At 38.9% G+C, this 21,528-nt stretch overlaps 2 protein-coding genes across 3 annotated transcripts in view; both read right to left on the minus strand.

Moving 5' to 3' along the window:
* The window catches only part of LOC144653685 (uncharacterized), a 70,659-nt gene that overhangs the window by 5,065 nt on the left and 44,066 nt on the right, over window positions 1–21,528 (minus strand). The window contains exon 1 of one of the 2 annotated variants that reach the window (XM_078513745.1): window positions 1,503–1,569. The exons of the other annotated variant lie outside the window; for it this stretch is intronic. The gene's annotated coding sequence lies outside the window, so the exon portion shown is untranslated. Of the gene's footprint in view, window positions 1–1,502; window positions 1,570–21,528 lie in introns of those variants that run through there. 2 annotated transcript variants of the gene reach the window in all.
* LOC144653681 (calpain-15-like) lies at window positions 8,839–21,314 on the minus strand. The gene is made up of 14 exons (XM_078513736.1): window positions 20,480–21,314; window positions 19,237–19,490; window positions 18,162–18,376; window positions 17,810–17,879; window positions 16,927–17,040; window positions 16,598–16,742; window positions 15,955–16,036; window positions 15,331–15,456; window positions 14,716–14,868; window positions 14,358–14,519; window positions 13,032–13,201; window positions 11,975–12,195; window positions 10,522–10,700; window positions 8,839–9,796 (listed from the first exon to the last, which is right to left on the minus strand). Exons 1-14 carry the CDS (start codon window positions 21,174–21,176, stop codon window positions 9,628–9,630), a joined length of 2,757 nt encoding a protein of 918 aa, XP_078369862.1. The 5' UTR covers window positions 21,177–21,314; the 3' UTR covers window positions 8,839–9,627.

A 21,528-nucleotide genomic window follows, 5' to 3' on the forward strand; every position in this document is an offset into this window, starting at 1 on the left:
GTTAAATTACAATATATAGGATGATGAAATACTATTAATGTTCATTATTAAACAAAAACATTTTGAGCCTAATTTTAAAAAGGCTCGACTGATGGGGCGCTCCGCGCATCAAGCGGGAGACTGTGCCATAGTGTTAGCGCGTAAGATCGATGAAAAAGCGCGATCCCGTAATTCTTAGTCCTGGACTCTGGTCTGTGTAGACGCCTTAACGATTGTAGCCTGTTCCAGGCTCTCGGTGAAGATCACGTTGAAATGGTAGATATCAGGAAAAAAACGAGTGAGAAATAAAAGTAATTTTATTTGCGATGTTACCTAAAGGCCAACCGTGACAAAGGGGTACAAATTAGGAGACAAAAATTAGGAATAAAAAACAATGTTGTCTGCAATATAATCTTAATGAAAAAATGCCACCATGTCCAAAATTTCATTAGCTTACTTGATATGAGACAAAGGTGTATATTTGAACACCACACACAAACAAAAGGAATTAATATTTAACTTCCACTGAGTGCTTCGCCAAAAAGAGTCATTTTTAAAAGGAACAATTTCTGCATGTTGAAATTGTAAAGAAGGGTACTAGTCTAGCTACCAGCAACACTCCTTTTTAGCACTTGACCTCTAGTTGTTCTGATAACCCAAAGTTTGGAAAAACAAGTAACAGAGAAATGAGAACGCCTCTCTTGAAACTTCTGGAATATTTATTCAGTTAATGACATTGCTGCCTGAACAGACCCAACGAAATTCTAAATAATAAATTTTAGACAAGCGTACGCAGTCATGCACAAAGATGTCGGTCATATGTCCGTAATAAGCCCATTTATGCTACAAAGTACCCAAATGTGACTCGCTTTAAATACTCATTGAAAACGCTTTTAATGAGGCCGGTAGTGCAAAAATAATGCACAAATCCATTATATAGCCTATACAAAGCGTACACGTACATTTTAGACTTGCAGAACATGTACGGACCTCGCTGTTATTGAACTGAATGTCGGTTTTCTTCATCCCAGAGAAAATTTGCCATCGGTAATTTAAACGGAAAATCAAGTATTGTTATAACCTTTCTTCACGAATTTGAACTAAGATGCATGAAAATAGCGATTGAGGCGCACAAAGATATCTTTTAATTTTTTGTCATTTCTGTTTTCGGAATATCCTCGGGAAAAAACAATACAATTGGAATCGGATCTGGTAAAACCTCTTGATCATATAAAAACACTATAAAATAATTCACCACTTAAGTTGTATTGATTGAAACTAGTTTTAAATAACTTATATTAATCTGAATGAAACATTATCGAGCGAAATACAATTATTTCTGATGATTATTTTTGGTTGCATTTCGAGTATAGTTTCTGACGGGAGAAAATTTTAAAATCGTCGGCCGATTTATAACACTGAGTTGCTCTTAAAAAGTGGTTTTACTTGTAAAAATTAGAACGTACAGGAACATATCATTTAGTGGGAAATGACGAAGAAGTAAATGGGGGAGATCTTCTTACCTTCGACTGTGCACTTTCTTGTATTCTATCCCTTTGAATGGGTAAATATAAACTGTACAGAAACGCTTATGTTAAAAACCTACAAGTTGTTCCATGGCAATATTAAACTTGACTGAAAATTTGACAACATTTACCCAGGGAGCAAAACACAACATTTCTAGAACATATTATTTGCAAAACTAATCATTTATTGAATCCACAAATATCTTACTGTGCCGACATAAAAGTGTCATATCAATGTTACCTCCCAGTAAGAATGCAATTAGAAAAGCGTCATTCATAAATGTATGTTAGTTTTGGAAAATAAAACACATTTTCTGACCATCCTCGTGCAGGCTGAGGCGCTATTCCTTTGGTGTACTCAGTCTATCATATCAACCGTCAACCAATTTGACCTGCGTTCAACAGTATTAACTGTATGGAAGCCTGCCAAAGCCCCACATTCATCAAGCGGGAATTATCGATCGAAATGCCGCTGATTGTTAATCATTGCGCGCTATTGTCCAAACATCCCTATGGAGTACAATGCGTTGCTTGTACGAAACAAGGTTTTTACAGATCGATTCCATTTTTGTGCTTTTGAATGTGGTTTTCGTAAAACATTTGATGTTAACTCACCAGTCTTGAATCGTTGTCAACCAAACTCGTTCTTCTTAAGTGGTAGAAATGGACATTGACTTGTAACTATTGGCAACCACTGTCAGTTTTCACAAGTATGACAAACAGCGCCAACCAAGGAAGTTAAAACTTTCAGATACATCAAAAGTATTATAATAATAGGTCAATTTTACTTACTAGTTACCGAAAAGTGCTCTTATTTCTTTTTTTAATATTTTTCTTTTTTTTCTTTAGTATCTTTTTCACAGCTTCACGGGAGTAGTGTAAAGGAATAACTCGTAAAATAAACACCATTGTGATGTCCTTTCTTTTCGATAGTTGCCATTTTTCCCGCCTTTATTTAAGTGTTTATATTAAACGCACGAAAACAAATTACCTTATTATAGGAAATTAACGCGTCATGAAATTAACGCGAATTTCAAAAATTCGCGTTAATTTAAGTCGCGTTAATTTTTGTTAACGTTAATTTCCGCACCGTTAATTAAGTGGAGCGTTAATTTCCATGACCTTCTAATTTCCATTATTTTGGTCCCAATTTCTCATTACAGTCCAGACGTTCTTGACTCAAAGGAAAAATCATTATTTTATGAGGGTGGTCATCTACCACTTTCACTGATACTGCGAAGAACGCTCGAAGTGGGAAAAATACCATGAACATTGTTTGCGTTTAAGATTATACGCCTACAAGTGTTGAAATAAACTTGTTCCAGTTGTGTACGTCGCGTTAATTTCCTTTATTTTGAAGTGTTACCCTCTCTTTTTCTCTTTCCTTTATTGGGAAGTAATTTTTCCTTCAATTCGCGTTAATTTAAGTCGCGTTAATTTCCAATACCTTAATTAACACAAGCGTTAATTTCCTATAATAAGGTATGTTTTCTACTCGATGGTATGTTCAAACGTTCAAAGCCAGCATTTTAAATTGTAATAAAATTATAAACGGTAAAATGAAAGTGAACGGTTCAGTGGTAGAGTCTGGCTTGTACCCAATACGGCAGGCCCAACAAATTAAGGGGGAATTATACCCATTGAATTTTCACAGCTTTACACGCGTTTAACTGAAATATCTCGTTCGCGTTTCAAGGAATCCAGAAACGTTCTCATTATCTCATATGTCTATGTTAAACGGTATATTGTAAATTTTTGGTTGATTTTTAAGGATGTTGGGAGAAGACAGTTTTTTCACAAAGGATTAGTAAAATTTAGAGAAATAAGAAATATTGAAGATTTAATGTTTTTTTCAAAATTAGAATTTTTTAGTTAAAAATTGATAGACGGACACCAGACAGTCCCCTGACAACCTGGAGTGCTCTTGCGTGGGGGTCAACTGTCTGGTGGTTTTTTTAATTCTTTTTCTTTTTTTTTAATCCCTTCTTTAAACCTCTTAAAATTTCATTCAAATTCAGGTATAATGCACACTTAACGGTTATTTGTATCGAGCTGCTGCAAGAGTTTGTAATGAACTATGAAGGGAACTTGTGGTCGATAGAACACTGACAACCAGGCCTTATTGTTAATACCTTTAACATTGTAAAGAAACACTTCTGCGTTAGCAAAATTATCTGATAAATCATGATAAAGCGCCGTCCGAAACGAGCAATTTTTATGTGACAATTTTCATGCGAGAATTTTTATTTGCCCGTGTAGATGAGGAAAATGGGTCAATTTTTATGTGACAAATATATTTGCTGAGAAGCTGGCGTGTTTATCTTTTATGTGACAAATAAATTAAAGTTGTCATATACAAAAAATCGCTCGTGTAGGCGACTCGTCACATAAAATGTGGCAAGTATCGCGACAGCTGTGGGCCCCAAATCTCTTTACTTGATAGCCTGCAAATACAGCCGCCTCTCATCGCTCCCGCTACTAGAAGAGGGATCGATGAGAGGCGGTTGTATTCGCAGGCTGCTTACTGGGCACTGTCTCGTAGTTCGTTTACTAACTTATGGGCCAAACCCTGGGCTTGTCGCCGCTGCTCAGCTTTCCAGGGCTTTATCCACCACCTACACTTCTTTTTCTTCATTTTCGCTATTTATATCAGACTAGATATCAGACGCGATAATGGCCGTAGCTTCATTTTTTTGCCTGTTCGTAAGCGCCATATGTTTTTTTTTGAATTTTTTTTTTTTGACACAACTGATTTTAATTTTTCACAGAAATAGTTTCTAATGACACTGAACAAAACCATGTAACAAAACGATACTTAAACAGTTTGACATGTTCCTTTGTAACAAAAGAAAGTTAGTTTGACGACTGTACCAAGATAATTATGAAGAAAACTGACCGTTACGTTGATTGATTTTAACAAATTTCTATAGAAGGGTATCAAAGTTCGCGTAGTCAGAGTTATTTTTTGCGAGGACCTTTCTTTAGCGAGGACCTTTTTTCGCGGGATTTTAATTTCGCGATTTTTGAAAATTGCGAAAATCGCGAAAATTAAGTCCCGCAAAAATATATAACAATAAGGTATACATTAAATCGAGAAAACAACACTACGTTTACTTAGTGAAAGTAGGCTTCCGAAATTTTTTTAAATTCAGGAATTCCTTAGATTTCTGTTCGAAACGGTATAGGTAGTTCACTTAAGGTAATTCACGTGAAATAGAACTGCTCATAGATTTTCAACCAAACTCTGCCGGTTGGTTGTTTACCTTAAGGGAAGTTAAATTTTGAAAAAAAAGGGGGTCACCGTATTCGTTTAGGAGCAGGAAGACATTGTTTATACCACATAATTCTTTAATAATTCCTTTGCGAGTACTGGCAAAGTACACGTTTTCGGTGATAATGTATTATTCTGCCATAGAAATTGATTTGTATTCATTTTATAAAAAGAATTTGATCGTTACTCTCGAACTAAGAGAAAGAAATGATAGGTCACCGAACTCGTTTACGATAAAACGATGATTTATCTCTCTCGCGCGCCAAGCCGCATAGAAAAAAGCGGCCATTTTGTTTGTGTGCGCGCCGTAAAATTCTGCGCAGTAAGGATGCGCAATGCAATACTAGGGAATCACCAAACTGAAGATCGACCGACACATCCAAGCTTCAGGATTGATCGACGGCGCAAAGGTTCAAAGCGCAAATGAGCTAACTCTGACGTCAATCACCTTCTTTACCGTTATCCTTTTAATTTCAGTATTAACAATAAATTAACATAAAACCGTTTCTCTTCGCAAAAAGTCCACCGTCATTAAGGATCATTTAATTTCACTATCCATTTTCTATTGTCTTTGAATTGAGTTTATAAAAAGGCGAAATTGGTATTACGCAATGTCAATATTTCCTATCAATCGGCGAACAAAAGTACGTCCCTGCTTAATTTTTGATCGGAAGAGCTCGGATACAGTTCCCCTGACTTCACGTGAACGGATAGCCATGTTCATGAGGGAGGACGATAGTCTTTCACCCTCGGCTGGCGAGCAGAGCGATGAAGGATACACAGAAAGGCAACAAGAAAGTTCGCAAAACGGCGTCCAGTGTGAGGAGAATGATATGAATACCAAAGAGGAAGCATACCTAGTCATTCCACCGGCAAACGCATTCGTGTATACTTCGAGGAAGAGAAAGAAAAGTTCACCTGAAGAGATCGCCATTAGAAAAAGGAGCATCGTACAGACTTTGAAACGGAGGCGAAATGCGATATGCAAGGAAATAGAGAGAGACTGGTTTCTTCAAGGCGCGTATCTGGAAAAACACCGGCATAATTTGCAAGTCACCCATAAACTGACAGCACGAGGTTTGATGTGGCCTTGATTCTGAAATGTGAACTCTCGTTTAAGGTTGTATATTGTATTTCCTTGTAACTTATCTCACTTGAGTTCAGAATGTGATTTTATGATAATTTCAGCCCAAAATCGTGCGTTTTCGTTCTTTACCGGCGGTCAAGCGATTAAGTAGCAACAAATCGCACTATATATCATTTGAAATTTGTTATTACATCAAATTTAACTTGGGAAAAGCCCGATCTGAATCAACAGGTCAAACACATTAATGTGACGCTGGTTTTGTAGGCGCCTTAACCTTTCGCCGTTTTGGTCAGGTGTACGCGCACACTGTAGTTCTGTTATATAAAACTTTAAATCAAATGTATCGTGTGTTATGTAACGTAAGGTAACGTATGCATTGTAATTTGCACGTTACATAATTCAGCACTTGTAATCACAACATTTGCACTGACAATGAAAAAAGGTCGTTTTGTTTTTTTTGAAGATTTCAATAGTGTTGCTGTTGTCTCGACCAGTTCTGTATGTGATTTTATGATATTTTCAGCGCAAAATCAGTGGCCCAGCGATTACGTAACAACGAATCGCACTACATACCATTTGAAGTTTGTTGTTTTGTTATGGATTTAATCAAATAAATTTAACTTCACTGTTACCCAGTCATTTAACTTGAGTTCAAAGTTTTAGACCGCTGCTACAAGGTACCAAGTTAAGGTATAACCGATGTACCGGCCATTAAATGGGAAAAGCAACAGGTCAAACACATTAATTTGACGCTTTCCTTGCAGGTGCCTTGGCCTTTTGCCGTTTTGGTCAGTTGCACGCACACTCTGTAGTTGTATTATATAAAACTTTAAATCAAATGTATCGTATGTTATGTAACGTGAAGTAGCGTATGTTATGTAACTTGCACGTTACATAAATCAGCACTTGTAATCACAACCGTTAGTACACTGACAATGAAAAAAGGTCGTTTTGTTTTTTGAAGATTTCAATAGTGTTGCAGTTGTCTTGACCAGTTCTCTATGTGATTTCATGATAATTTCTGCGCAAAATTGTGCGTTCATGATCAGTGGCCGCGCGATTACGTAACATCAATCGGGCTCCATTTCGTTTGAAAATTGTTATTTTGTTATGAATTGACTCAAAAAATTAAATTCTCGTATCACTATTGCCCAGTCATTGTTCTTGAGTTCTGTACGTGATTTTAAGATAACTGCAGTGCAAAATCGAGCGTTCATGATCGATGGCCGAGCGATTACGCAACAACAAATCGCACAACATATCATTTGGAAATTCTTATTTTGTTATGAATTTAATCAATCAAATTTAACTTCTCGTATCACTGCTGTCCAGTCATTGTACTTGAGTTCGGTATGTGATTTTATTTTAACTTCAGTGCAAAATCATGCGTTCATGACGAATGACCGAGCGATTACGTAGCAACAAATCGCACTACATACCATTTGAAATTTGTTATTTTGTTATGAATTTAATCAATCAAATTAAACTTCTTGTATCACTATTGCCCAGTCATTGTACTTGAGTTCTATACGTGATTTCATGATAACTTCAGTGCAAAATCGTGCGTTCATAATCGATGGCCAAGCGATTACGTAACAACAAATCGCACTACATACCATTTGAAGTTTGTTAGTTTGTTATGAATTTAATCAATCAAATTTAACTTCTCGTATCACTATTGCCCAGCCATTGTACTTGAGTTCTGTATGTGATTTCATGATAATTTCAGTGCAAAATCGTGCGTTCACGATTGGTGGCAGAGCGATTACGTAACAACAAATCGGGCTTATAACATTTAAAAATTTGTTATTTTGTAATGAATTGAATCAATCAAATTTAACTTGGGAAAAGCCCGATCTGAATCAACAGGTCAAACACATTAATTTGTAGGCGCCTTAACCTTTCGCCGTTTTGGTCAGGTGCACGCGCACTCCGAAGTTCTGTTATATAAAACTTAAATCAAATCTATCGTATGTTATGTAACGTAAGGTAACGTATACATTGTAACTTGCACGTTACATAATTCAGCACTTGAAATCACAACCGTTGCACTGACAATGAAAAAAGGTCGTTTTGTTTCTTAAAGATATCAATAGTGTTGCTGTTTTCTCGACCAGTTCTGTATGTGATTTCATGATAACTTCAGCGCAGAATCGTGCGTTCGAATTCATGATCAATGGCCGAGCGATTACGTAACAACAAATCGCACTACATACCATTTAAAATTTCTTATTTAGCTATGAATTAATCCATCAAATTAAACTTCTCGTATCACTATTGCCCAGTCAGTTAACTTGAGTTCTAGCTAGTTCTGTTTGTGATTTCATTTTAACTTGGGTGCAAAATCGTGCGTTCATGTTCGACGACCGAGCGATTACGTAACAACAAATAGCACTACATACCATTTGAAATTTGTTATTTTGTTTTGAGTTTAATCAATCAAATAAAACGTCTTGTATCACTTTTGTCCAGTCATTGTACTTGAGTTTTGTATGCGATTCATTGATAGCTGCAATGCAAAATCGTGCGTTTTTGTCCATGATCGGTGGACGAGCGATTACATAACAACAAATCGCACAACATACCATTTGAACAGCGATACGAAAAGTTAAATTCAATCAAATTTAACTTTTCGTATCGCTGTTACCCTGTCATTGTACTTGAGTTTTGGATGAGATGACTGAACTGCAGTGCAAAGTCGTGCGTTCATGATCGTTGGCCGAGCGACTGATGTAACAACAAATCGCACTACATACCATTTGAAATTTCTGTTATGAACTGAATCAATCAAATTTAACTTCTTGTATCACTATCGCCCAGTCAGTTTGTTTGAGTTTTGTATGCGATTTCGCAACAACAAATCGCACAACAAATTATTTGAAATTTGTCAGTGTGTTATAAATTAAATATTTAACTTCACGTATCACTGTTGTCCGGCCATTGTGCTTGAGTTCTCAGTGAGTTCTGTAGTATGCAATTCCCACGAGTCCCTTACTGAGCTGTAAGGGACTCGCGATGAGCGAGATGGCATTTGAACGACATTTTTGGCTAGGTTGGCGAAAAAAAAAAACAAAGCTAAATTTCACCGTCATACATCTGTCGACAAAGACAGGTACAGACATTTTATTTGGGTACTTAATTTTAAGCCATATTTCATATGGCTACATGTAACAATATATCGTTCATAACATTAAATATTTAGATATAACGTCTCTTTTTTGAAACACATCTGAGAGACGGAACAATTTAAAATTGTAGGTAGGATGTGGGTTAGAATTGTTGTACAACAGAACTAGTGAAAGATTACAAGAATTCTCTCGTTAGATTCTCAAGACGTATGTGAGTGAAGCGAGTACTTTTCTCTTGGCTGTTTTCCCTCGAGTCGCTCGCGCATTCAGGTATTTCTTTGATATTTATCTTGTTCTGCTCCACTTTGTTAAAAAGAAGGCCCGCTCCCGTTTATCATGATAAAACGATAAAAAAAACGAAATGTTCAAGTTTCTTTTAAGCCGAATATAACTTGTGCTCGACATCTCGGCACTTTTGTAACGCCGAATCGAGCAAACCACACTATACTGCCTATTTGCGATACTGAATCCATCTGTGTGGCAGCAATCAGCTCTCCTAGATCAAGCTTTGACCCAATAACTGGCAGCTTTTGCTGTGGCCTAGCATCAGTTATTCTGATTGGTGATTAGAGATCTTCAACCCGGCATGGTCCATATATTGTAGTGTATCACTCATAAGATCAATCAAGCCTTTCGTCATAAAGGCCGTGCACTGTGTAGTCCGTACAGTTCGGGTGTCAGTTGTGGATTGTGATGAGCCCCATATGCACCGTAGCCATTGTCAGGCAAGATGCGAAAGCTGAGCTTATGAGACACAGCGAAACCGTCTGTTCCTTCCAGCTGGGTCAAGAGAATAAGTATTTGCCTGGAATGGAAAGCAAAGCTCAATAAGAGTTTTCGACATGATCGTATGTTGTACTCTAAAATTCAGTCACAATTCTTGTTTAGCAAGCCACTTTTCTCCCATGATAAATCTTTCTGCCTTGCCTCCCCCCCCCCCCCCCCCATCAATTTCTTTACAGACTATATAATGTCGTTGTAGGATGAAAGCTTAAAAAGGCGGCAAGATATAGTTCCATTTTTGGGACTGAGAAAGTTTAAATTCACTTCCGTGACCAATCCCTGCGTTCGAGTCGCTTTGAAAACCCTAGCCTGCGTTGCAGACGAGCAAAACCCCGGTAACTATGGTTTCACGAGATCCACTCGACCAATTACGGCGCACGAAAGAACGGTCCTATTCAAGAGCCAATCAGAGGTTATTATAGAAAACCCTGGTAACACGCGGGGGGCCGGAACAAGCTTTTGTGCACTGATTCGCAGACGGACTATACTGGGGTTTTGTTCGTCTGCAACGCAGGCTATGAAAACCCACGATTTAAGAAACTGCCATTGTCAAATTTATTGGTCTGATTATTTGGCACTACTTATGCCATTAGCTTTTTTATTCACCATAAACAGGGAAGATCGAAACTTCTTAACGAATTTTTTCAAAACGTTTTCTTTAACATTTCTTTGCAGGAAACACCAAAACTCTACCCTGTTCGATCATATTCTACGAGTTTTTTTTAAAGTAGTTTCATTTTAACTTACTTATGAAGAGGTGGAACACAGTCAGTTGTCATGAGCACTCCTCTAGAAGACACCACATTAAAGCTCTCTGAACAGTTACAGTCCACGAGCAAATGGTGGTCAGGTCGGCGGTTTTCCGCTACAACAATCAATCCCGCAATTCCTTGCGCCATGTAGTAACACGTGACACCAGGAATTCCCTATAAAAAAGATGAGTTATGCTACTGTATGGTATTTTACAGGAATACGAATCAATGGTAAGCAAAACATAATATTATCAGTATGGTCGGCTTGTTTCAGCGTGAAAAGAATTATAAAGACAACGATTTATTATTGGTTTGCAGCTTGAAGTCAGAATCTTTGTTTACCGAAAAAAAGAAAATGACATTTGTTTACCCTCGGTAACTGATTTAGCACAAGTGCTAACGGGGCCGAGCATTCAAACATGAGAAACAAATATTACAAATTAAACACAACAAGGTTAAAAATCCCAACTGACAGAAGGCGAACCAGTTGCCTATTTACAAGCGTGGCCGAGTACGTAGTTGAACTCGGGTCTACCGTGAAACAACGCCAGCTAATGGTCAGAACGGGACTTGAACCCTGGACTCCCGGATTTCAAGTCCGGCGCCCTAACCACTCGGCCATGCTGCGTCCCTATACGTCAAACCTCCCTAAACCAAAAGTCACTAGGCCTTCAAGGAACTGTGTCAAGGATTTTAGTCAAATTTAGACATAAGAAAATTGCCACCAAATTGAGTGAAATATAAAAGTAACCACTTTAAACAGTGAAGAGTCATTTAAATAACACAGCAAATATAAAAGAAGGTACGGATGGACAAAAATTTAAGAAGATTTAAACGGATTGCGATATGGGTTGTAACTTTAAAATTATAACGCCCAGCAGACATGTTTGTAATGAAGAATGCTTTATAAATTTGTCATTTAGATCCACAGAAGTAATTTCTTCACTAACATTAAGTTTGATAGCGAGTATTTGGCAAAACCTGATAAAATAGACTGGTCTCAGACACACAATGAGCGCCTTAACTGTCGAGACACTCGGCACTTTTTGAGTACCTTGGACTATTTTTACCCTTTACCCCTTCGATACTACCCCCTTCAAACATGTGATAAAAATGAAAAAGTGAGCTTTTCATCTACTTGTTGTACAGATGCCATTCTTCAGAACAGACAAGAAAAATTTTGCCAGGGCAAGTATGACATCTTGCGTACTTGCCCGGCTGACGACTTGGAGATAAAACGAGTCTCTCCCCCCGAAAATAATATTGGATTTGCTATCTGCAAGATTTTCTTCGTTTCTGTACAACATTAAAAAGGGGGAGGGGAGTGGTTCACAAGCTGCACCCGATTTAAAGTGGAAAAATGGAAATGTTTAAGTTAGCACTCATTTTAACCAACTGTCTCAAGTTCTTTGTCGCTCACTGCAGTTTCTTTACGTCGAACAAATTACCTCATGTCGCTTTCCTTTTGTCGTAGCCAATAACAGCAGCGTGTCAGCCAAGCAGAAATCTACCATTGGAACTTGCTCCACCATGACTGCACGAGAGCTGTGGACTGACAGAACATAGTTTGGAAAAAGCTCTTCATCTACGAGTCCTTTGACGAATGCTGCTCCTACAGCTTCATTATGTCTTGCTTCCAACGACTGCCAATGGTTGAAAGCTGAACAAACTAAAGCGGAAAATCAAGAGTTTAAATTACCAGTGATCTGCTCAGTAGTACAGTTGAAACTCGATAACTCGAACCCTCAATAACTCGAACCTCCCGCTAACTCGAACCTTTTTCGATCCCCCTCTTACTAATTTTGCCCTCGATAACTCCAACTCCCGATATCTTGAACCTTTTTCGATTTTCCTTGAAGGTTCGAGTTATTGGGATTGAACTGTATAAGTCAAAGTAAATTAGTTGTTGCGTAACTGGTCAAATCTGTCACGTGGAACAAGTCACACTGCGTGCACTGAACTATAGAAAATAGAAAAGTAAGCAACAAACAACAACAAAATTAAACAATAGAAATTTACGACTGGCCAAAGTTTAGATCTTACTGAAAGAATACTATAATATTGTTTAAAGATGTCTCCAAAACATCTTAGAGCCTTCTACTACATAGACTGCGAGCACTCTCAGGCTCTCTCTTTCCCCAGCGTGCGACGCAAAAACACAAATGCGAAATGAGATCGAGCAGCAATCGGCGAGTGGCGAGAATGTTTCCATCCCCTCTTCGTTTTTCTCCATTCACATGCATAATTTGAACTTTTCCGCTTGCGCGTAGGACATCATCGGGAACAAAAACCGGCTTCTCGCAGTCTCTCTACGGCTAACATCTAGCGTTTGAAGTAGTCCCTCAGTAGCATCTTGTATAGTAATTGAATCAGAAGCTTACAGCCTCACTCGACTGATTCAATGACTAAAAGCTAAAAGCTTTCGGTTTCTCAAGTGCCCTCAAAATATCATAATTACCTTAAATATACTTGCCGCGATATGAAGTATTTCCCTGCATTACTTACTTATCATATAGGTTCCTTCCTCCAGAATACCGTTACAAGAAACATCAGACTTCACTTGTCTCCTGCTGTGACAAACCAGCGAGAGGGGTCTGGGAGTAAGTGTACCAGAGGACGTGCGGCACACAATGATTGACAGGTCAAGGAGAGATTTTACACCTTCCGCCTTTCCCCTGAAAAAAAAAAAATGTAATAAAATAAAATAAAATAAGTGGGAATTTACAGTGGTATCGTTCACACTTCATCCCACTGATTTCAGATTGAATTGATTTAGTGTTGGTTATTGTGGAGGGAGAAAAACTGGAGAACCCGAAGAAAAACCCTCAGAGCAAGGACGAGAACCAACAACAAACTCAACCCACATATGACGCCAAGTCCGGGAATCGAAACCCAAGTCACATTGGTGGGAGGCGAGCGCTCTCACCATTGCACCATCCCTGCTCCCTAATGTAGCGACAGTTTATGGTTTATAACATGATATCTCAGCCGACCAGCAGTTGTAATTAGCTCACAGTGGTTACAGCTGGTTACTTGATTTTCTCCCACCAATCACAGTGGCATATCATTTCAAATCAGGTCATCAGAATTCCCAGCATTTTGGCTCTCCCACAATTGGATACAATACGTGTGATTCATGAAAGTTTCCATCGAATACAGTCGAAGCTCTCGTAAGCGGACACCCTCGGGACGCGAAAAAAGTGTCCGTAACTGGAGCTGGCCACTTACGAGAATGGTTCTCGTAAGCGGCCACCAGAGGTGTAAGGGATAGATGGCCGCTTACGGGGGCTTGCCCAGCTAACAATAACCGGACGGACGTAGATGACGACAAAACAAACACTGAAATATGGTACTGTAATTACTGTAAAACTGATCATTGTGACGAACGGCGATGTGAAGTTGATTGATAAAAACAAGATGATACAGAGGCTTTTTATAGGATTTTCTTTGGGGTGTCCGCTTACGGGAGTGTAAAAACAAAGAAAAAGTCTAAGTCGTAATCTGTGAAAGTGTCCGCGGCCGCTTACGGGAATGTCCGCTTACGAGAATGTAAATATACAGAGTTGGTATGGGAGTTAAAACGGGGTTTCAAACAAGGCGGACGTAAGTAGAGCTGTCCGCTTACGAGAGTGTCCGTTAAGAGAGCTTCGACTGTAAACTGGTTACAATGTATACGTAGTTGCAGTCATTGCAAGCAAGAAATTGACTTGGTTCACAATTCTGACAATACTTGCTGAAAAACACTTGTGAGAAACAACACCATAAGTCCATGCAATGCCACATGCTTATACACGTACTCGCACAAACACAACACAGAAAAACTTAATTTACCTGACTCCCTCCTGGAACAAGCAAAAGTCGACTTCAGTAGTAGAGAACACATTCACCAAAGCAACCTTAGCTGGAGGACCCGCAAATGCTGGGAAACAACCATTGACACGAGCCTCAGCCCAGCCCTCCCTGATCTTGCATACGTCCACACTATCAAAGTACCTGTTGATCAATAAACAAGAATACATTCTTCAATAAACGTTGTTGTCTGTCATGACAATATGTGATGCTCCTCAGCCGATGCAATTGCATCAAAATTGAAGGCGTATTTCCTGCCTTTCTGGAGCACAAGTTCGATTTTGAGGAAGAAGGGGGGGGGGGGGGGCACGCTCCCGTTTATGGGAAGAAAGACACTTACTTCATGAAGTCCTCAAGGGACATCCAGAAGACTCCTTCCTCAGATCCATGGGCCATGAGCTCATATCTCAACTCAGGGGTCCACAGAGGGGACGCATCAGACCAGTCACCAGTCCACGAAAAACGACCCCACGGGTTACGAAGACGAACAAGTCTGCAGCATAAATCATTAAACGTTCAGTAACTAGCCTACCATTTCAATAATTGGCAGATACTGCTTTTTACATTTACGTTTTAGAAAAAAAATATTCTGAGCAAACTGACCTAAACATGATTCTTGTGAACTGGTCACATATAAAGTCAAGAAATAATTTTTGCAGTCCATTTTAATTTTGTCCAGTTTAAATTACTCCAGTCTCAATTCAGCTCCCTGATATTAAGTTAGCGTTTTGCATGTGTTTTGATTAAAAGTTTTAAATCCTTATTGAATTCTTTAGTTCAACCCAGCATAACATACAAAGCAGTCCTTCCATTTTAGCCAAAGCGTGTTTCTTAGTTAATTCATTACTCTTTATGTGCACTCGCCCCCATCATATGTAAAAATTTTGCAACTGCAAGCGTAAAAAACAAATTGCCCTGTAAAGAAAACTTAGACAGTGTAACGTAACCAGCTTACCTAATACCGTGTACATCCTTAACATCAAGTACTGAGTATGCATGGTGTGTTTGTAATCCAACTGCTGCAAACACAGCCTCTTCCTCTGGTTTAGTGTCTCCACCACATGAAGCACCCATTAAAAACCTGCAAGATAAATTACAATGAGGAGGACGCATGTCACAAACGAAAAGTGGACACACCCATATTTCACTGATCACATAATTTAGCGTTTAGTGCCGCAGTTGAGGCAGAGCGCTCATCGGCAGCAGGGCGTTTATAGGAATGGGATGCCATTTTTTCACACTGCAAACTCAGAAAAATTTTTTCCTCCTTTTCAACACAGTTCTGAGAGGTGTTAATTGAGCAGAATACCAGTTTCTGGTAGTTATTATCATGGAAACAAAAGTTTACACTCCTATAAAAGCCTGACAGTTTCGGGTGAACAAATATAAAGGGGGTGTTTATGCATATGGGAGGGGAGGGGCACTTATTTGATGGAGAGCATTTAATCAAGCTGCTGTGCAAAGTACCGGTAATTTAATTTGTTCAGTTGACTTCAATCTGGATCGGGCACTTACGATCATGTTATGGGGGGTAGCCCTTATTTTGCCGACATGACCCAAAAATGGTTATGCTACATACCCAGCACTTCTACAGCTCAGAAGCTGTGCCCAGATCATGTCCTTATCTATAGGCTCTGTATCACTTGTGGGATTTTGAGGCTCTGTATTAAAACAAAACGACAACAATGACCAATGAGGATGAAACTAAAAAAATCAAGAAATCAAAGCCTAACTAGGACACTTCAGTTCAGTGACCATGGTACAAAGATACTTGAATCTACCAGTGATTTGAGCCAACAACAAAATATATATGAACTAACATAATATCAAAGCAATCTGCTTTCACCAGCTAGCTGTAGCCTTGAACTGGTAAAAGACAATTTCTTCCTTATTAAAGCACTGATGCCAATCAATCAATCAACATTTTTTTGGGTGGATGCTTCCAATTTGCCAAATTATTGTGAAGAACACTCTAGCCTGAGTGGCCGGCATTCATTTTGAAGGGGAAGGGGGAAGGGGAGTTCCAGCACGATGCAGAAGGAAGAGCGCAAAATGCAAGAAAAGAAGATCTGCCACACAGGCTAAGAACACTCTGGCTTGGAAATTTGGAAAGATTCCTCTGTTAACCTAACCATCACATTTTGTTTCATACTTTCTACCAGCAGAAAAGGTAATAATGGTTGAAATTTCTTATATTGGACAAAAAAAAAACAGCATCTTACCATGTAGCATAAAACTCTCACATGGTGCTCCTGTCAAGGTAGCCAGGCCTTCTATGCAGCGACCAGCAGTAAGAGCCTGGTAACAACCATGCAGTTTTGCCATGGCCTTCTCAATTAACGGCACCCAAAGCTGCTGTCGACGAGCCTACAACAAAACATCAATCAGAAAATATTTAGATTAAATCCAGTGATTTAATTTTTCAGTTCAAAGATAGCAATCACTCAAGGATCTTCACACAATGCACTAACCATTAAGTTACAGTGCATCCTTGATGAGCACCATTTTAGCTTTATTTAATGATTAATTTTTATTCCTTAGTTTTATTTACCTGTGAATACGCTGGCTGTCCATAGCCATTGCAAGGTAATAAGTCATCAACTAGGATAACTGTCCATTTTCCATCTTTGCAAAGCCGGACTTGGTAAGCTCCCTCTGGATTAATCTAGGGAAACAAAGTTTTAACAAATTCAAAATATTTTCTCCTAATTTTAAAATAAAATGTACTTCACCCAATATTAGAGGAAAGGGGTAGATCACTCTCACTGATAGAATACATGATAACTTAGGAGTCCAAACTTCAGTAATTTTTTCTTTTTACAGTTTGCAACATATTTTAATTTCATTCATTTTTAACACATTTGAGAGTTTGGTGGTGTGTCACTTCTTCATCAGTTTGCATTTGATGAGTTTCTTGTACTTAATAACATGCATCCTTGATAACTGAACAGATCTAAATGTAGTCAAGAAGCATTAGATGTTTGCCACATTTTCCAGAAAGCAAATTTAGGGAAATAGTCAAAGAATACATGTTCAACCTCAAAATAGAAGGGATAGGATAATATGCGAGCCATGCGAGCCAGAAATCCCAAATCCCAATAAAAGGCTAACTGCAAGCTACCTAAACTAACTGTGAGCTAACCAGAGTACTATTTAGGCTAACCAGAGTGCTATTTAGGCTAACCAATGTGTTCTTTAGGCTAACCTGAATGACTCGCATGATTCGCATGACTCGCAAGCCATGTGAGCCATGCAAGCCAGAAATCCCTAATCCCAATAAAAGGCTAACTGCAAGCTACCTAAGCTAACTGTAGGCTAACCAGAGTGCTATTTAGGCTAACCAAAGTGCTATTATATTTAGGCTAACCGAAATGGCTCGCTGGCTTGCAGATTATCCGGACCCAAAATAGAAAATCAGTGGCACAGTTGCGTACCTCTCTTGTTATCACAATTTTTTCCAGAAGTTCAGGTCTTTCACCCAAGACAGCCATAGCACTCAAAAACCTACAATGATTAAAGTATAGAGTAAGTTTAATTCAGACTTTAAGGATGAAACCTGCTTTTTAAATTACTGAAAGTCATTTTTTATTATTTATGATTATTTTTATTACACCTGAGTAAGCGGGTGATGAACTGCAGATACAATGATGCAGACAATGTCCTCTACGGATCGGTAGAGGTGATTGGAAAGCTTAAAGAAGTTGGCAAACATTATTATTATATTTATTATTTTATTGAGTGAAAAAAGCATGGTGCATTTCAATCAGTACCTTTCTGACAACTTACCAACAGTCACCCAGAACCCCTTGCATGATGTCATCAGGTCTTGGACTACGGAACACTGCCAGTGGAATTGCAGCTGTACCACGCCCACCTCCAAATGACTTGATGTGCTGTGGGCGCCGCCATTCTGCTACACGAGGGTGTTCAGAGAAGCGTGGCTCAAGATACAGAGATTTTTCAGTGGGTGGAAAGGAGTCATCTATGAACTCGATTCTTTGCTGAATGTTACAAAAAGGTTAAAAACAAAATTACCATGTAGTTTTGAACTCTGTGAATGTTACAACCCATCAAAGTAGTGATATAGCAGTTTTCAACTGAGTGTCGTAAAACCAAAACCAAAATAATCACTCTGGGCAATCGCAAAAGTCACAAACAATTCAGTGATCCAATCAAAACTTGAAGCAAATACATGTAGCCAGCAGGAAGCAGAGAAAAACATGCGAGAGAGTCACGATTGGTTTTGGTTTTACTTCTGATTGGTTGAGAAAGTGGCATGAGTGTTTTAAACCAATCACTTAGCATAACAATGCAAAACCAAAGCAAACACAAATTATTTTCAATCCTTTAACACTCAAGTGAAAACGGGTGTGTGAAATTTGCAGAATGCAGTATATAATTAATACAGACTACAGACTAATAATTTATTTTTTTTTTTAATTTCTAATTATGAATTTTTATTGTAAATAGTTTGTAATTAACTTTCGTTTACTTGTATTTTTTTTTTTACATTGCTGCTGAAAAGCCCTTTTTAGGGAGCGCAATTAAATTGTATGTATGTATGTAAGAGGACAGTTACCATTACCATTATTGAAAGCTAACCGTAAACAGGCTAGCCAAAGTGCTATTCAGGCTAACTGCAGTGAATAGAAGGCTAACTGGAGTGCGTAGTAGGCTAACCAGAGTTAAAAGTCTTCAGTCTGCATTCTCCAAATGTCAGACACTGAGTGAAAATAACATTTCACGGTTGTTTGCAAATCCAAAAAGAAGAGACCCTACAAAAGAAGCATTGAACCCAAACTTGACTTTTTGACAAGATGCGCTGTCAATGATAATTAAAACACACCAATATTGTACTTACACTATTGCAGTACTGCACAATGTTGATCCACTGCTCTTTGGCCTGTTTCTCGTCACGCATTCTCCTAGACTCTGCAGGGATACTCTTCTGGCGCTTTATCCTTTTATTGGGGCTGGCTGATGGTGATGGCTGAGTGGATTCTCCAGAGGTTGAACCATCTTTCTTTGAATCGCATGCACTACATGCAGTGGCAGTCGATGAATTGACAAGAGTACAAGTTGGGCAAGGCCAACCAGGGTCGACTACAGTAGAACCTTTAAAGTTGAATATTAAATTTATTATTTATAATTTATTAATTGAGAGCAAGGGCTGTTCTGGGAGAATATCAAACAAGCTCTTTCTGGTGTTAATTTGAGACAATCCTCGACCATCCGACCTCAAGCGAGAAAATAGGAGACATGGCGGCCTAATGATTAGCATGCTGGACTCTGGATAGAGTGGTCTTGGTTCGAACCTGAGCTGGAGTCAATGTGTTGTGTTCCTGGCATGGGCAAGACACCTTTCTGACATCATGCCTCTAAATTTGCCCACCCATGTATATAAATGGGTACCAGTGAGCTAATGCTGAGGGGGACCCTGGGATGGACTAGCATCACATCAGGGGGGGAGGGAAAGAAATTCTCCTAATTGCTTAAAGCTACAGAAACTCTGATAAGCTTCAGTGGTGTGGGTCACTTGGCTTATGTTAACGTAAACTTTACCTTTTACCTTAAGTCTTTCAGGTGAGGATGAAGTAAAGCAGGTTCATAGCGGGGGTGAATAGGGGTACGCAAATACGCCGATCGTGTAATTCTCAGCTAATCCACAATCTGCTGTATGTTCAAAATCCGCGAATCCGCTCAATATTTTGCAAAAATCCACAATCTGTGCGCCTTTTAAGGCTAAATCCGTCAATCTGCGAATCTATTCACCCCCCTCTTCGTACAAGACTGATTAGGACAATATTCTCCCAGCACAATCCCGAGGTTGTATGTAGCATGAGCTAACAATAATTTTATTATAAGACTCTTCACTGCATGGAGCTAACCAGGAATTAGCATAGCTCGGAATACCCAGTAAGATTTGGCCCATAAGTGAAGCTACATTTGGACCAGAGCTTTAATTTTGGTGGAATGTGCATCACAGGTGCTTGTCCAAATACAGCTATGTACACTGATTTAAGTTTTAATTATGATTGGCGGGTATAATTCTGAAAAATGCTGCAAGAAATTTTTTTTTCTTTATTACTAAGTAACCAGTATACCTGATGAATCAGTAGTTTCTCCTGAAGTGCTCGGTTTAGGTCCAACTTCACGAGCACTTCCGCAAACTTCACAAATTGGATTAGAGTGTTTGTTATCGAAAGTACACCCAGAGCAACTCCAACTTCCGGTACCAACATCTTTAGACACATGAGAAATGGAAGATTCAGGAAATGGTCTAGGTTTAAAACCTTCCTCTGGACATGGCGAATGACAAACCGTGCAGTTCACACCAACATTATCGTACAACAAACTCTGGCAGTTTGGACACTTTAGAACCTCAGGGCTTTGCTGGGCAATTCCTGGATCCAATTCAAGTGATAAATCGGGATAGAGCCTTTGATTCGAAGAAGGTCCTGCACTTGTAGAAGTATCCGCCACAACTAGAGAGGGATCGAACTGGCAGGCAGAACAGACGTTAGTTTTCCATGGATTAGACAAAGTACATCGCGGACAAGTCCATTGTTTTCCGTTGTGATCGGAATTACGAGGCGATTCTATCTTGTCCGATCCGCACTGATTGCAAAGAACTACCGTCTGTGGATTACGAGAGCCACACGATTTACAGATCCAAGCAGCAGTAGTTTGTTTACGGCGACCACAAGCTAAACAGGTGGGATTTCTTCCTGGGTTTATCAAAGTGCATTTCTCGCAAGTCCAATCCTGCTCTGTCGAAAAATTCACTCCCATTTCATCCATTTGCGGGTTAAACGTCAACTAAATTACATGATTATCCACTGATATGGATAATATAATAGCGCAAAAGTCTTGCAATTTACAGCGCAAATCACAAGGTAGATTTACCTTCGATAAATTACAAGTGATAGTTATTCAGTCAGTTCCATTTATAGTTCTTGGTCAGCAGTGATTTTGAGCCGGTTTTTGATCAAGTACTTTACTAAGTGGGGTGGTGACATGCAATCGTACCCGAATGAACGACAATAAAAAAAGCATTAAAAAGAAAACCCACAAACGAAATAAGAAACTACTGTTATTTTCTGCATTTCTCCTTCTTTTCTCGCTAATTTTAAGATTGAACCCTGCTTTTACA

The sequence above is a fragment of the Oculina patagonica genome, chromosome 5 (genome assembly GCF_052425735.1).
Source record: "Oculina patagonica isolate OP01 chromosome 5, crgOcupat, whole genome shotgun sequence".
Lineage (NCBI taxonomy): Eukaryota > Metazoa > Cnidaria > Anthozoa > Scleractinia > Oculinidae > Oculina > Oculina patagonica.

Coding starts and splice junctions, on each gene's coding strand:
- LOC144653681 (XM_078513736.1), bottom strand. CDS start 21,176: ATGGATGAAATGGGAGTGAATTTTTCGACAGAGCAGGATTGGACTTGC. Junction 19,491..20,479: donor AGAAACTACTGATTCATCAG/GTATACTGGTTA, acceptor TCAACTTTAAAG/GTTCTACTGTAGTCGACCCT. Junction 17,880..18,161: donor GGGGTTCTGGGTGACTGTTG/GTAAGTTGTCAG, acceptor TAATCATTGTAG/GTTTTTGAGTGCTATGGCTG.